This window comes from Pangasianodon hypophthalmus, chromosome 10 (assembly GCF_027358585.1).
Source record: "Pangasianodon hypophthalmus isolate fPanHyp1 chromosome 10, fPanHyp1.pri, whole genome shotgun sequence".
In the NCBI taxonomy this organism is placed as follows: Eukaryota; Metazoa; Chordata; class Actinopteri; order Siluriformes; family Pangasiidae; genus Pangasianodon; species Pangasianodon hypophthalmus.
Window position 1 is genome coordinate 8452930 of NC_069719.1, and position 12703 is coordinate 8465632.

Consider the following 12703-nt stretch of genomic DNA (forward strand, 5'->3'; position numbering starts at 1 on the left):
CTTTCACTCTCTTCTTGACAAATGACTTTTTTCAATACTAAAAAAATGAAACAAACAAACAAACAGAGAAACCCCAAACAATTCCAGCTATTTTCAGAGGCAACAGTATTTCTAAACCCCGACAGATAGGTGCGACTGGTGGGTGATAAATGAGGAGCTTTATCACTTAATTCCCTCTTATGCTGTGAATTAACTGGAACTAAATTAGCAGGAAATGGGAAAAATTACAATAGAAACAATCTAAAACATTATGCGAGTATTCACAAGCTGAATAGCTACCAAAAACTGACATTTAGAGCAGCCCTGATTGGACGCGATATTAAATGGAGTGGCACTTTATTACATTTAAACCCCTGGGCAAACAGACGGGGGTGGGGGTGGGGGTGGGGGTGTGTGTGTGGGGGGGGGGGGGGGGGGGGGTCTACAATCCACTCAGATGGGAAAGGTTGGCTTTGTATGGGCTGCTCTGCACACTAATATTGTAGATTAGGCTAAATGGAAATGTTCAGTAGAGCAGCGAGCGCCAGCGCTGCTCCCCACTCAAGCTTCGTAAGAATGAGCAGACGCCCAGCTCTTTTTTTTATTGAGTGGAGCCTTTCAGACACACACACACACACACACACACATACACATATATACACACAGGCGGTCAATCATCTCCCCATGCACTCTGTTCTGCTTGGGCAGCAGAACCCGGCTGGCTGTCTACCGGCCTCGGATGATGAGACGAGGGTTGAAAGTGCTTAGGCTGCCAGAGAGCGCAGCTTTAACGGGGGACATTATTGTAATGTTTTGCTTCCATTAATGTAAGGGAGTTTGGAAAAAAAACACAGTGTAATACTGCATTTTAAATTGCCTGGAAAATGGATGGAGGAGAGAGGAACGCTGTGCAGACAGTGCTAAAAGCAAATAATGCATTCACACTCAACCACCCACCCACCCCCAACACCCCCACCCACCACCACCACATGCCTGGCTCAAAAAGCTAGGCTCTTAGCTGGACAACAATAATCTGAGTGGTAAAAGAGGAAGAATACAGCTGCTCAACTTGAATTTTATGGAAATACAGAGCTCTAAGGGCTGTTTACCTGCGGGACTGGACTCTGCTGTATATTTTATACTGCATAATGCAAACCACACACTCTTCTAGAGGTCATGAAGGCACCACATAATGTACTTGAGCAAATTAAATTTTTCATTAAGAGTCATGGAAAGTCAGCATTCCAATGCCTGGCCGTCCATGCAGAAGGACATGATAGGCTTTGAGCTTTGTATAGTATGCTGTTTTGGACTTTAAAGTTACAGATATCATTACAGGACACAGCAAAGGCACTGCGTTCATCTGGGTTAGATCCTGGATGGGATTTCTTTCTTGTTTACCTCTGTCCTGAGCCATGGGAATCTGGTTCATGCTGGAGTTGGAGCCAGTGTCAGATAAGTTCCCAGGGGTCTGTGGTGCCAGCTGGGACCCTGTGTAAAAGAGAAATGAAAAAAATTATTAAGAAGATATCATATCACATCGTTATCAAGCCATAAATCGGAGAATCACAAATCTAATTTCATGAAAAATTCAAACGATTAAAGGCCTCAGTATACTTCATGTGGTCTGCAAGGGTTATGTAAAAACAAAACCACCTTTGTGAGTACAAGTTCGTGTAATATTAATGGCTTTGCTTTGGCAGTGGCGTATGAGTGCTCCAGTACTGCAGATGGCGCAATTTCAGGACCATTTCCATGATTACGGGAAGAAGACTGCCCACTGCAAAGTGCTGACAGCATGAACTATGGCGAGAATAAGACACAGATGATACGTGAGACCGTTAAATAAACTGAATGTTGAGGATGGCGAGTTTAGCAAACTAGTGAAACCTATGCAATATTTGGACTGAACTGGCTTGCGCATGCCTCTTTCTTAAGGACAAATCACAGGCTTGGTCTCGTAGTGTGTTCCTCCATGGAGTTCACCCAGCTGCCATGGGCATAACACGGTGAGCTAAGCCTCAATCGTCCACATTCTCCACAATTAAGTCATATCATTCATGGAAGCCAGCTGAACATCATCTCCATAGAAGTATACTGAGGCCTTAAGTTTGATGTAATTAGACTTTTATTTCATATTAAAAGAAATCGGAAACAAGTAGAACTCGGCACTGACAGGGATGCCTCCTCCGCTAAGAAGTCTAGTACGTGTTACTAATTTGTATGTCTCAAATACCCTTAAAATATACTTCAAACAGAAAGCAAGCTATTGAAGAAAAACTGTTTCATACATTTCACCGTGCTGTGACCTTGTCTCTGTTTAGATCAATTCCAAAATCTAATCCACAATTCTAATTCCATATAAATCCTACAAACTTTCAACCATTTGTTCATGAGATATTGCACTAAAGATAATCTTGGATGGATGGACGGACAGACTGATGGCAAATCTCATAGCAAGAAAATGGGCCTTGAGTTCCTGCACATGAACGTGTATGTAACATCTCTGTATGACAAACAGAAAGGACGCTATTAAAGAAAAACTAGTTCAGACATTTGACCTTGCTGTGACCCTGACCCTGATTGGATCAATTCCAAAATGTAATCAGTTCATCTGCTGGTCACAGTGATACTCCAAAAAAAAAAAAATCCTACAAACATTCAACCACTCTTGAGATCTTGAGATATCATGCTAAAGAGAATCTCAGACGCACAGAGAGGCGGACACATATACAAGCCAAAAACATAATGCCTCCACCACCTAGTGGCATAAATAAAAAGACACAAAGGTACCTAATCCTAAATGTAACCCTGTAAACTCCCAGGACCTGTCAGCTGGTCCAGGCCATCCCCACACTCATAAACTACTCCCTTCAGTTTTCCTGTAATTACTGAATAATTTATAGAAAGTACTAAATAATATGCTTAATCTAAGTCAGTGCAGTAGAACAGCAGGTAGTCTTCCTGTCTCACAGCTCCAGGGTCCAAGATTCAATTCGAAGCTTGGGTTACTGTCTGTGTGGAGTTTCTCATGTTCTCCTCGGATCCTTGTGGGTTGCCTCCAGGTTGTCCAAAAAAATGTGCCAGTAAGTGGTTGGCTACTATAAATTGCCCCAGGTGTGAATGTGTGTGTGTATGGTGCTCTCCGATAGTGTGTATTTTCATGGCACAGGCTCTGGATGCACCGCAACCCTGACCAGGAAAAAGCAGTTAATTAAGATGAATGAATGCTTAATGAATATAACTGAATGATGATCCAGGATTTTAAGGGCTTAACGATTATGAATTTTAGACAAATTCAGTCATGCATTTTTTTTTACAAATGAGACTTAACTGAATGAAATCCAAACATTAGTAGCATCTCTTAATATATTTGTAGGGAATCGAAACCATTTCTTTCACTTGCAAAATCCACATTAATTACACAGTATTTCAAGAAAGTCAATATGTATTATTAACTGAATCCAAAGACTGAAAACCATTTTTTTTCTCAATATCCACATGACCAGACCTTCATAAGTTCCTGTAACAAACTCCGCCCTGTTATTAGTTTCTGTGGCCTAACCCTGACCAGCCCATGTGTGATGCAGCACATTCAAACCTCAAGTCCCCACACTGATTCCCATCCTCCTTCACTGTTTACCTGTCTCATCCTGGATTCAAAACATATTCCTTCTTATAACCTTCACAGTCTTTCCTCAGTACCTGCCTGAATTCCTCCAGCCACACACCGCATACTCAGATCCTCTAGTGCTGGTTTACTCACGATCCCCGGGTTTAGACTGTCCTCTATGGTGGTATTGTCATTCTGTGACATTTCTTCAAATGACAATGAACACTCATTTTTCATAGCCATATCTTCACTCTCATGTGCAGCACATAAATACGCCATCACTGTTTTAGCCCAATGCTCATTAGCATGCTTGTTTTTGTGTACTTTTGCTTTGTCAAGCCATTTGTTTTCCTTTTATCACACTAGCAACTTCTCGGTTGAATGATGTCACAAAGTCATGTAATTCATTAGAAATAACTTGATATTAATATCTTAAGAGCAGCATATCTGAAGATGCCCTAGAGCCAATGACATGATACAAAAGCACCTAACAATATATTTAAATATTGTTCCCACTCTGGAAAAACATTAATCTGATTATACATTACGACTTCTTTAGATTAATTATTATAATGCTGCAAAAAACCTAACAAACAAACAACCGAAAAAACAATACTGTAGTTTAGAACCTTTACCTTTACCAGGGCTTGAAATCGGCATATAGCTCACCAGCTACTGTGGTTTATTATTTTCCAGATTATTATCATCCATTTCCACTGGACAAAATATTGACAGCCTGAAATATAACTGTTCGTTTATTCTTCTATGCTCATGGAACTAACAGAACAATATGTTACTGAGAGAACGTTGTGTGAGAGTGTGTGCACAAAACTGAATATTAAATAACTGTGCTAAATTTTTCAAACAAAGAACAATCTACAGCTCAAGATTCTTTATTACAACACTAATAATCCAAGTATATCTTTAAAGCAAGTATAACCAAAATAATCATACTGTTCACCATTTCATTTCTTTTCTCAAATGGCCATGAAAACATACTTTGATGACTTAAATGTCATCAGTTATTTTTTAAGTAACTTTTTTTTTTTACATTTTTTCTAAAACAACATTTCTCTTTTGAACATCAACATGATAATAAGTTTACTTAAAAGAAGGCTGCAGGAAAATTAAGCTACAGAAAATTCATTAAAAGAAATAAAGATAGATAGATAGATAGATAGATAGATAGATAGATACTTTATTGATTCTGAGGGAAATTGCAGCATTACAGTAGTGGGTACAAAATGTACAGATAACATAAATACAATAAAAATAAAATAAAGAAGCACAACGCAACCAGCAACAACAACAATAATCTAGTCAAAAATCTAATTAAAAATGTATTAAGGAGGGGAGGGAGCTTATCTCTATACAAGAATATGTAGAAATATATACAAACGCTGTAAACAGTGCACTTGGAACATACTACTTCTACTACTACTACTACTACTACTACTACTACCACTATGACTATCACTACTACTACTACTACTACTACTACCACTATGACTATCACTACCACTACTACTACTACTACTACCTCTACGACTATCACTACCACCTCTACTATCACTACTACTACTACTACTACTACTACTACCACTATGACTATCACTACTACTACTACTACTACTACTACCACTATGACTATCACTACCACTACTACTACTACTACTACCTCTACGACTATCACTACCACCTCTACTATCACTACTACTACTACTACTACTACTACTACTACCACTATGACTATCACTACTACTACTACTACTACTACTACCACTATGACTATCACTACCACTACTACTACTACTACCTCTACGACTATCACTACCACCTCTACTATCACTACTACTACTACTACTACTACCTCTACGACTATCACTACCACCTCTACTATCACTACTACTACTACTACCTCTACTACTATCACTACCACCTCTACTATCACTACTACTACTACTACTACCTCTACGACTATCACTACCACCTCTACTATCACTACTATTACTACTACTACTACTATCACTACCACCTCTACTATCACTACTATTACTACTACTACTACTACTATCACTACCACCTCTACTATCACTACTATTACTACTACTACTACCTCTACGACTATCACTACCACCTCTACTATCACTACCACTACTACTACTACTACCTCTACGACTATCACTACCACCTCTACTATCACTACTACTACTACTACTACTACTACCTCTACGATTATCACTACCACCTCTACTATCACTACTACTACTACTACTACTACTACTAATGGCAACAGCAACAACACAGCCACAGTTGTTAAATATCCTATTAACAACAGCAACACTTGGTTTAAATACACACAAACACAAACACACACACACACACACACACACACATATATATATATATATATATATATATATATATATATATATATATATATATATATATATATATATATATATATATATATATATATATACACACACACAATTTTTATTGACCTTTTGGAACTTTTCTCACCTTTTCTACCTTAAGCATGCACTGTATGTACATTTAAAGCTTATTCTAACAACAGTGATCCTTTAAAGTCCAATTATGAATTTGGACAAGATGTATTCCAATTGGTATATACTGTATATACAGACTAAATAATGCACATTTTTTTTTTTTTTTTTTTTTTTTTATGAGCAGTGCCAAATTTTACCTTCATTTGGCAGATAGTCAGGTGCTAAAGACATATGATAATATGATACCTATCACCTTTATATTAATCAGTGTAATGTGGTGCTTGCACTGTTCACCATTTGCTTTCCAGAGACGATCCTCAATATGCACAACAATTAACATTATGATATGAAAGAGCAAGTGGATTGTTTTTTTTTGACACACACGGGTATGAAGTGTAAATTAGCCTGAGCCTCAGTGACATGGCACTGCTGTCATTAACCGATGAGCAAAAAGAGTGTCAAACCAATGACAGAACAGCGGGGAGGCAAGTGAAACCAGGGCAACGTGAGTATCAGAGGCTGTGAGCTGACTGGCACTGGGAATAGGACACGGTTTTCCGATAGAGACGGAAAACAACAAGCTGCGAGCTCATGTTTTGGAAATACTGAATCCTTTTAGTAGTTAATATTGTAAACATTCACACGCAGGAGATCTTCAAACCACCCGTTAATGTGTTCTATGATGATTTGTTTTCAGCCTATCGTATTTCACAAGCATGTTTTTTTGACTATCAAATCTCTTTTTGAATGCTGAACCTTAAAAAGCAGGTGTAATGATCCTAAATTAATAATAACAATAATAACATTGACTAGGTGTGGGAGGCACTCGCTGTAAACAAACTCTAAAGCGAAACAAACTAATTGTGAGGCGTTCACTTTGTAAACAGGTTCTCTGTGTGGATGCCCACGCACCGAGCATCTAATGGCCGAGCACCAAGACTATAATCCATTAGTGTGTGTGTGACTCAGGCATAAAGTCGAGCCATCACTCATCATCACTGCACAAAGCAACATTAACACAGACAAACACAGGAACACACCATGAACAAAGTTATGGGATGCAGATGTGTATGAGGGTAGCACTGGACCAATACAATGCACAGAAAACTAAGGGGTTTATTTTTGTCCAGTCCCCAGCGTAAATGACTATTTTAGTGTCGTTGTATTGATCATTTGGTTGGATGTGAGCCATGAGGATGTGTTTCACTTTTTATAGCCAGAAATTAACTAAATTAATGTCTGTGCTGATATGGATGAAGCTGCTTAATAGGTTGTGCAGCTTTCTAAATCTGCCAGAGCAATCAATTTTTTTAACCCACTATATATATATATATATATATATATATGTGTATGTACTCTATGATTTATATATGTGTTAAAATTACAGTCTCTTGGTTCTCTCTTTTAGGACAAAACTGTTAGCATAGTCTTAGCACAGTCTATTCCTTACAATCTGGTTTTGTTGATGTGCACTATTTACTGCACTTCAATGTTAAATGGGCTACTACAAAGTAAACAGATGTGACTGAATAATTTTATCACCCAGTTGTGCTGTCTTTAAGTGCTGAACATCCTGTAATCAGCTACCATCACTGAGATGTTAGATATGAGGAAACCACTGTATAATGTGTGTTCCTGACATTTGTGCTATGACCCTGATTTCCAGATCTGCATGACAAAAGCAGCCCAGTTGATTAGCACTATTAAAAGACACAGTTTCCCTAAATAGTTCCTTCACCAAGCTCTTCAAATGCCCTCACATTATTACACATGCTATTTTAAAAATATATATATGAGAATGAATATAAAAAAATTACTCATGCTGATAGCTCAAAAGTACCCAATCATATACAGGCAAAGTTAGTGTAAAATCGGCTGTTAATTGGAGATAGTCCTCACTGCAGACGCAAAAGTCCAGGGGGTGGAGCTAGACCTGATCCAACTCCCCCTATAAGCCTAACACTAACCCTTAACCCCTAATCCTAACCTTTAACCCTAACCCACGAGACGCTGTACAACACGGAATAACAAACACATTTATCCAGCCTGAAACCGCCCCGGACATTTGGTTTGTTTCCACCCAGGTAGGAGGTCCCGGATCTAATCTGACCCCACCTTCTGGACTTTTGCTTCTGCGGGGAGAGGTGCTTGGTTAATTGGCCACAGATTAGTACATTAGCACCAACTTCACACTTTTTACATGATCCTCCCTCAAATGTATATATATGAGGGAGTGAAGTGTGCTTTGTGTGTTGCTGTGTGCACAGTGTGTATATTTTGAGCATTTTGGCTTGTATGCCAGATTTGTGTATACCATGAAAGGTTTTTCTCAGAGAATGTAGCCTAATTACACTTAAAACAGCCTCAAACAGCTTAGCACGTCTGGCTTTAAGTCTCTAACTTGGTGCTAACTAGTAGTTGCTGATCTCTTTTATCAAGAAACATGGTGAACAATATACTGCTATATAAATATAAACACAGGAGAGGCTAAGTCTTTATTGACCCAGCTGCTTAATAATTCAGAGCCTGCCATGTCTCCTCCGACTGCTCGGTTGGGGGTAAAGGAGTGTCTAAATGTCACAAAGCTTCTCAGTGATTCCCTTATCCCTCCCTCTCACTATGAAAAAGGCATCTTAATTAACAGCGCTCTATCCTTATGTCTGGAGACCACCAACAACACTGTTATTACGACAGAGTGGCTGTAGCAATATTGTATTATACAAAAGTTTGTTTCTTGTATGCAATATGTAAGGAATAAAACAATGCGGTGAGCTGTTATAGCAAAATAATCAATGACAGGGAATCCCTATGCAAAGAATGTTTTTCCAATAACAGCACATCCTGTTGTTTTATTCCTCTTACACCACAGCAATTTGCCAACTCTAGTATTTTTTTTTCGTTAAAGAATGACACATTGTTCATTGTACAATTATTTAAACTTTATCTATCTATCTATCTATCTATCTATTTGTTGTTAATGTCTTGGAACATCTGCGAAACAAGTTAGCTCCTGTTATCAGTTCTGTTATAGCAGCTATAAACAGTTGTTTCCTCACCAGCATCTATTTTTTTGTTTCTACTGAAGTTACTAAGACAGAAAAATGCAGATCGTTACAGTTCTCTGTCCCAAAGACTTTCCTGTTGTGGAAAACCTAAACGAAGAGCTTTACCTGTGCCTGTTGCAAAGTGCATTGTACTGTTATAAAGTTCCTAGAGACTTGTTTTTCAGGATTATGTCTACCTCATGCATATTTTCATTAAGCAGATGGTTAAGACACTAAGTTTCACTAAGTAATTCTTTTTTCCAGAATATTCCTGGCCAAGTAATTTTTTCCCTTCCTGGTCATCAAAAAAAAGTCATGTGGGCACAAATAATTACAATTTCCATTGACAAACATTTAAAAAGTGCAGTCATTTTAAGTTTCCCAACAGTAGGAGCTATGAAGGGTAAAAGAAACATGGTGCATAGATTCAGAGATAATGTGCATGCTTAAATCCAGTATAATATTAAATATTCTTCCTGAGGATAGTTGAGGCAATGCAAGGCCTTTGAAGCGCGGCTCTTCAGCTTTGAAGTGTTTTAAGAGGTTGAAATGCAAGATTCATGGTGCAGTTCAAAGACATGCAGGAATACCCATGGCCATATTTCCTCTTTTGGAGCTGGACAATTTTAATGTCATACGTATGTGTCCATTTCAGGACAGGCACACAGCAATTTCCCGCTCACAGAAAATGAAGAGCCTTTAAATGAAGATGAAAAAGAGAGAGAAGGAGAGCAGAAATATGATGGTCAGAATCTGCTAGTCTCAGATCTGGGGAATTCAAAATCCTTAAATGTAGAGATGAGATCAATCATACCTCCAAACTCACCTCAGCCCCCTCAACCCCCCAAACACACACACAATCAGGCCAAGTAATCTGAATGCTGCATAATCCTTAGGGAAGCCTATAAACACAGTGTAGCAATAATGGCATCTTAGATCCCAATGAGCAAGAGTAAATGATTTTCCAACCTGGGGCTAATGCGAGTTAACTCAGCCTGTCGGGGGACGCAAAACTGTATGGTAGTGTGCAAGCTGTGCTCCCATGGACCTCATTACTGGTGAGCCAAACAAGGCCAAGGTAAGTAAAGTGGAAAGTGCAGTTTAAGCGAAAAGAGCCCAGGCACATCGCTGTGGAAAAGAAATGCCACTTGGGCATAGAGTGCTGTTACATTGGAGGAAAAAAAAATTGTACTCACTTTGGAGCCTATGCAGGCAGTTGTGATTGCCTTGGCTTTGGAGGGCTGCAAGCAAGCAGTGTGTAATATAGTATGTTAAAGGAATGATTGTACAAAATGATGGGACTGCCTATTGAAAATGACTGAAATGGGTGAATAATAGGATGAAAGGCAGCACAGGAAGAAAGACTTTGGACTCAGCAAGAGGGAGGCTGTCACAGAGAGCCATGACAATCATGGCTGTCTGTGCTTATGTATGTGGAAGAGGGTAGACAGCGCTTTCCTCCGAGTGTGTTTAGCCACACTGTGATGGCGTATTACCAGCAATTCGAAAAGATGTATTAGCTGGCTTCATGTTTTTCAGTGGAAGCACATTAGCTTGTAGGGGAGAACTAGCTATCATGTTGGATGGGAACTGGCAAAAAACCAAACTGGGAGAAAACTTAACAACTCAGAGGAGGCGCTGCTAAACTTTTTTACTGTATAAGTTGGGGTTTGGGCAAAGTTATCTTTCTAAATGTGAAAATCTCTCTAGGACAGTAAAATAGTACTGGCAGTAAAATGCCCCACTGCTCCGTCATGGCCTTACTAAAGACCTTCAATTTTCAGCCTGGCTCCCATTACCATAATACTCTCAGCTCACCAAGCTCAGCTGATAACAACGCTAACCCAACCTGCTAGTTGTACGCTGGAGGCCAGTAAGCTGATGGAGGCAAAACGCCACACTCACTTAGACTCTCACATGCTGACCTTTGTGTGCTCCAAAGCCCTGGAAGCACTTCAAGCAAGAAGCAGATAAACAGCTTACTCTGAAAGTGCCCTCATAAGTATGCCTAAATCACATCTTTAAAGAAAAATAAGAAAGAAGGACAGGCAGACAGCAGGAGAGCGCAAGGAGGGGGTGCCTACAGTCATGTTAAATGGACCTTGATGGACCTTGGAGAAGAGGAATAAAAGTGGAGAGGGCCAGGCGTTTTTGGTTTTCAATGGCAGCTCAAGTGCATGGCTTTCATTAGAGGCTGTGCTTCAGTCTCTGTCAATTAGAGGCGTTCTAAAGTGAGTGCATCCACTCCAAGCACAATGGACATGCTGCAGTACACACAAGTGTATACACAACACACCATTCTATATTCAAATTCAAAAAATGAATACAGGCAAGGAAAAAAAAAAATCAGAAATGGAAAAGTAGTTCCTAAATCTGGTCCAATGTTAAGAACGACTTTTCATTCTTTTCTGCCTCTTCCTTTACACATTATATGCTGTACATATATCTTTGGAACACGTTTATCTTTCAAAGAATCTATAGATGAAACTGACTAGAGGTCATTTCTAAGAGGAAGTGGCACCATGGAGGACAGGTTAATGAGCATCAGACAGAAGGTCAATGCTAAAGCCTAATTAACATCAGTTAAGTTCCAAGCAGTGAAATTTCTTCACTTAGGGAATGGATTAGAAGTGCTCTTCTGCATGGAATCAGCACTTTCCACTGTCTGCACACATAGATGCGCACTACTGCAGATACAGACAGAAATCCAATGGAGTTTTATCTCTTTTAACACCTTACATGGTCAGTATTAGTTGCACTGTTTAACATTATCAGTTTATCCCTATAGTGGAGAAACTTGTACTTGTATTGGTGGTATGACTCAGGACATCAAATTCAAATATCACGTACAAACACTACAAGAGAACAAGCACAGATTTGGTTACTACCATTTCAGACAATCAGCAGTTGAGAAATGATTGGACCTTAGTAAAGATGTAGTCAGCCATTTTGGTGGAAATCAGCTGAACGCAAGCATCTTAAAGCTTCAAATTAAAACAAATACAGCCCCTCTCTTCAGTGTTTCCTCCAAGGCCCTGAAAACACATTTCTAGGTTAAAAAGGTTGCTGCTATAAGCGCACTCCCACACCTAACAATCCTTTTGCCAAGTCCGGATTTGGGCAAAATTGAGTTGTTTGGTTCATTTGCTATTTGGTTTGGTTTCACAATGCACATCACTAAACACAACTACTTACCTGAGGGGCATGTAGGGCTGAAAACATACTCGTAAAACTGTTTCATTCATTGGAGAAAAATATGGCTATGGAAAGAATTTGGTAAACTTTTGGCAAGTGCACAAAGTAGTCACAAAAATCACTTCAGAGAATTGATCTGGCATTAACTAAATGATTAGATTTTTATATAAATAATTATGTTAACACGCATACCATGTTTATTTTCACTTTTTGTTCCTCAGTCCAAATATCCAGAACACCTAGTACTTCTGCAGCACTACAGCTTTGTTCTTTGGCACAGTTTGCTCCTTGTGGCTCAATTTAGCAACTAATATCCACAAAAAAATGTGCTGGCTTCCACCCCAGATACATGACACTTCCTG

The 12703-nt window shown here is 39.1% G+C and overlaps 1 protein-coding gene across 1 annotated transcript in view; it reads right to left on the reverse strand.

The window, feature by feature from the left end:
- LOC113545107 (AT-rich interactive domain-containing protein 1B) overlaps window positions 1–12703 on the reverse strand; it is a 198100-nt gene that overhangs the window by 47048 nt on the left and 138349 nt on the right. The window contains exon 6 of the mRNA XM_026944261.3: window positions 1381–1470. Within this exon, the coding sequence (XP_026800062.3) occupies window positions 1381–1470 (90 nt within the window). The remainder of the gene's footprint in view (window positions 1–1380; window positions 1471–12703) is intronic.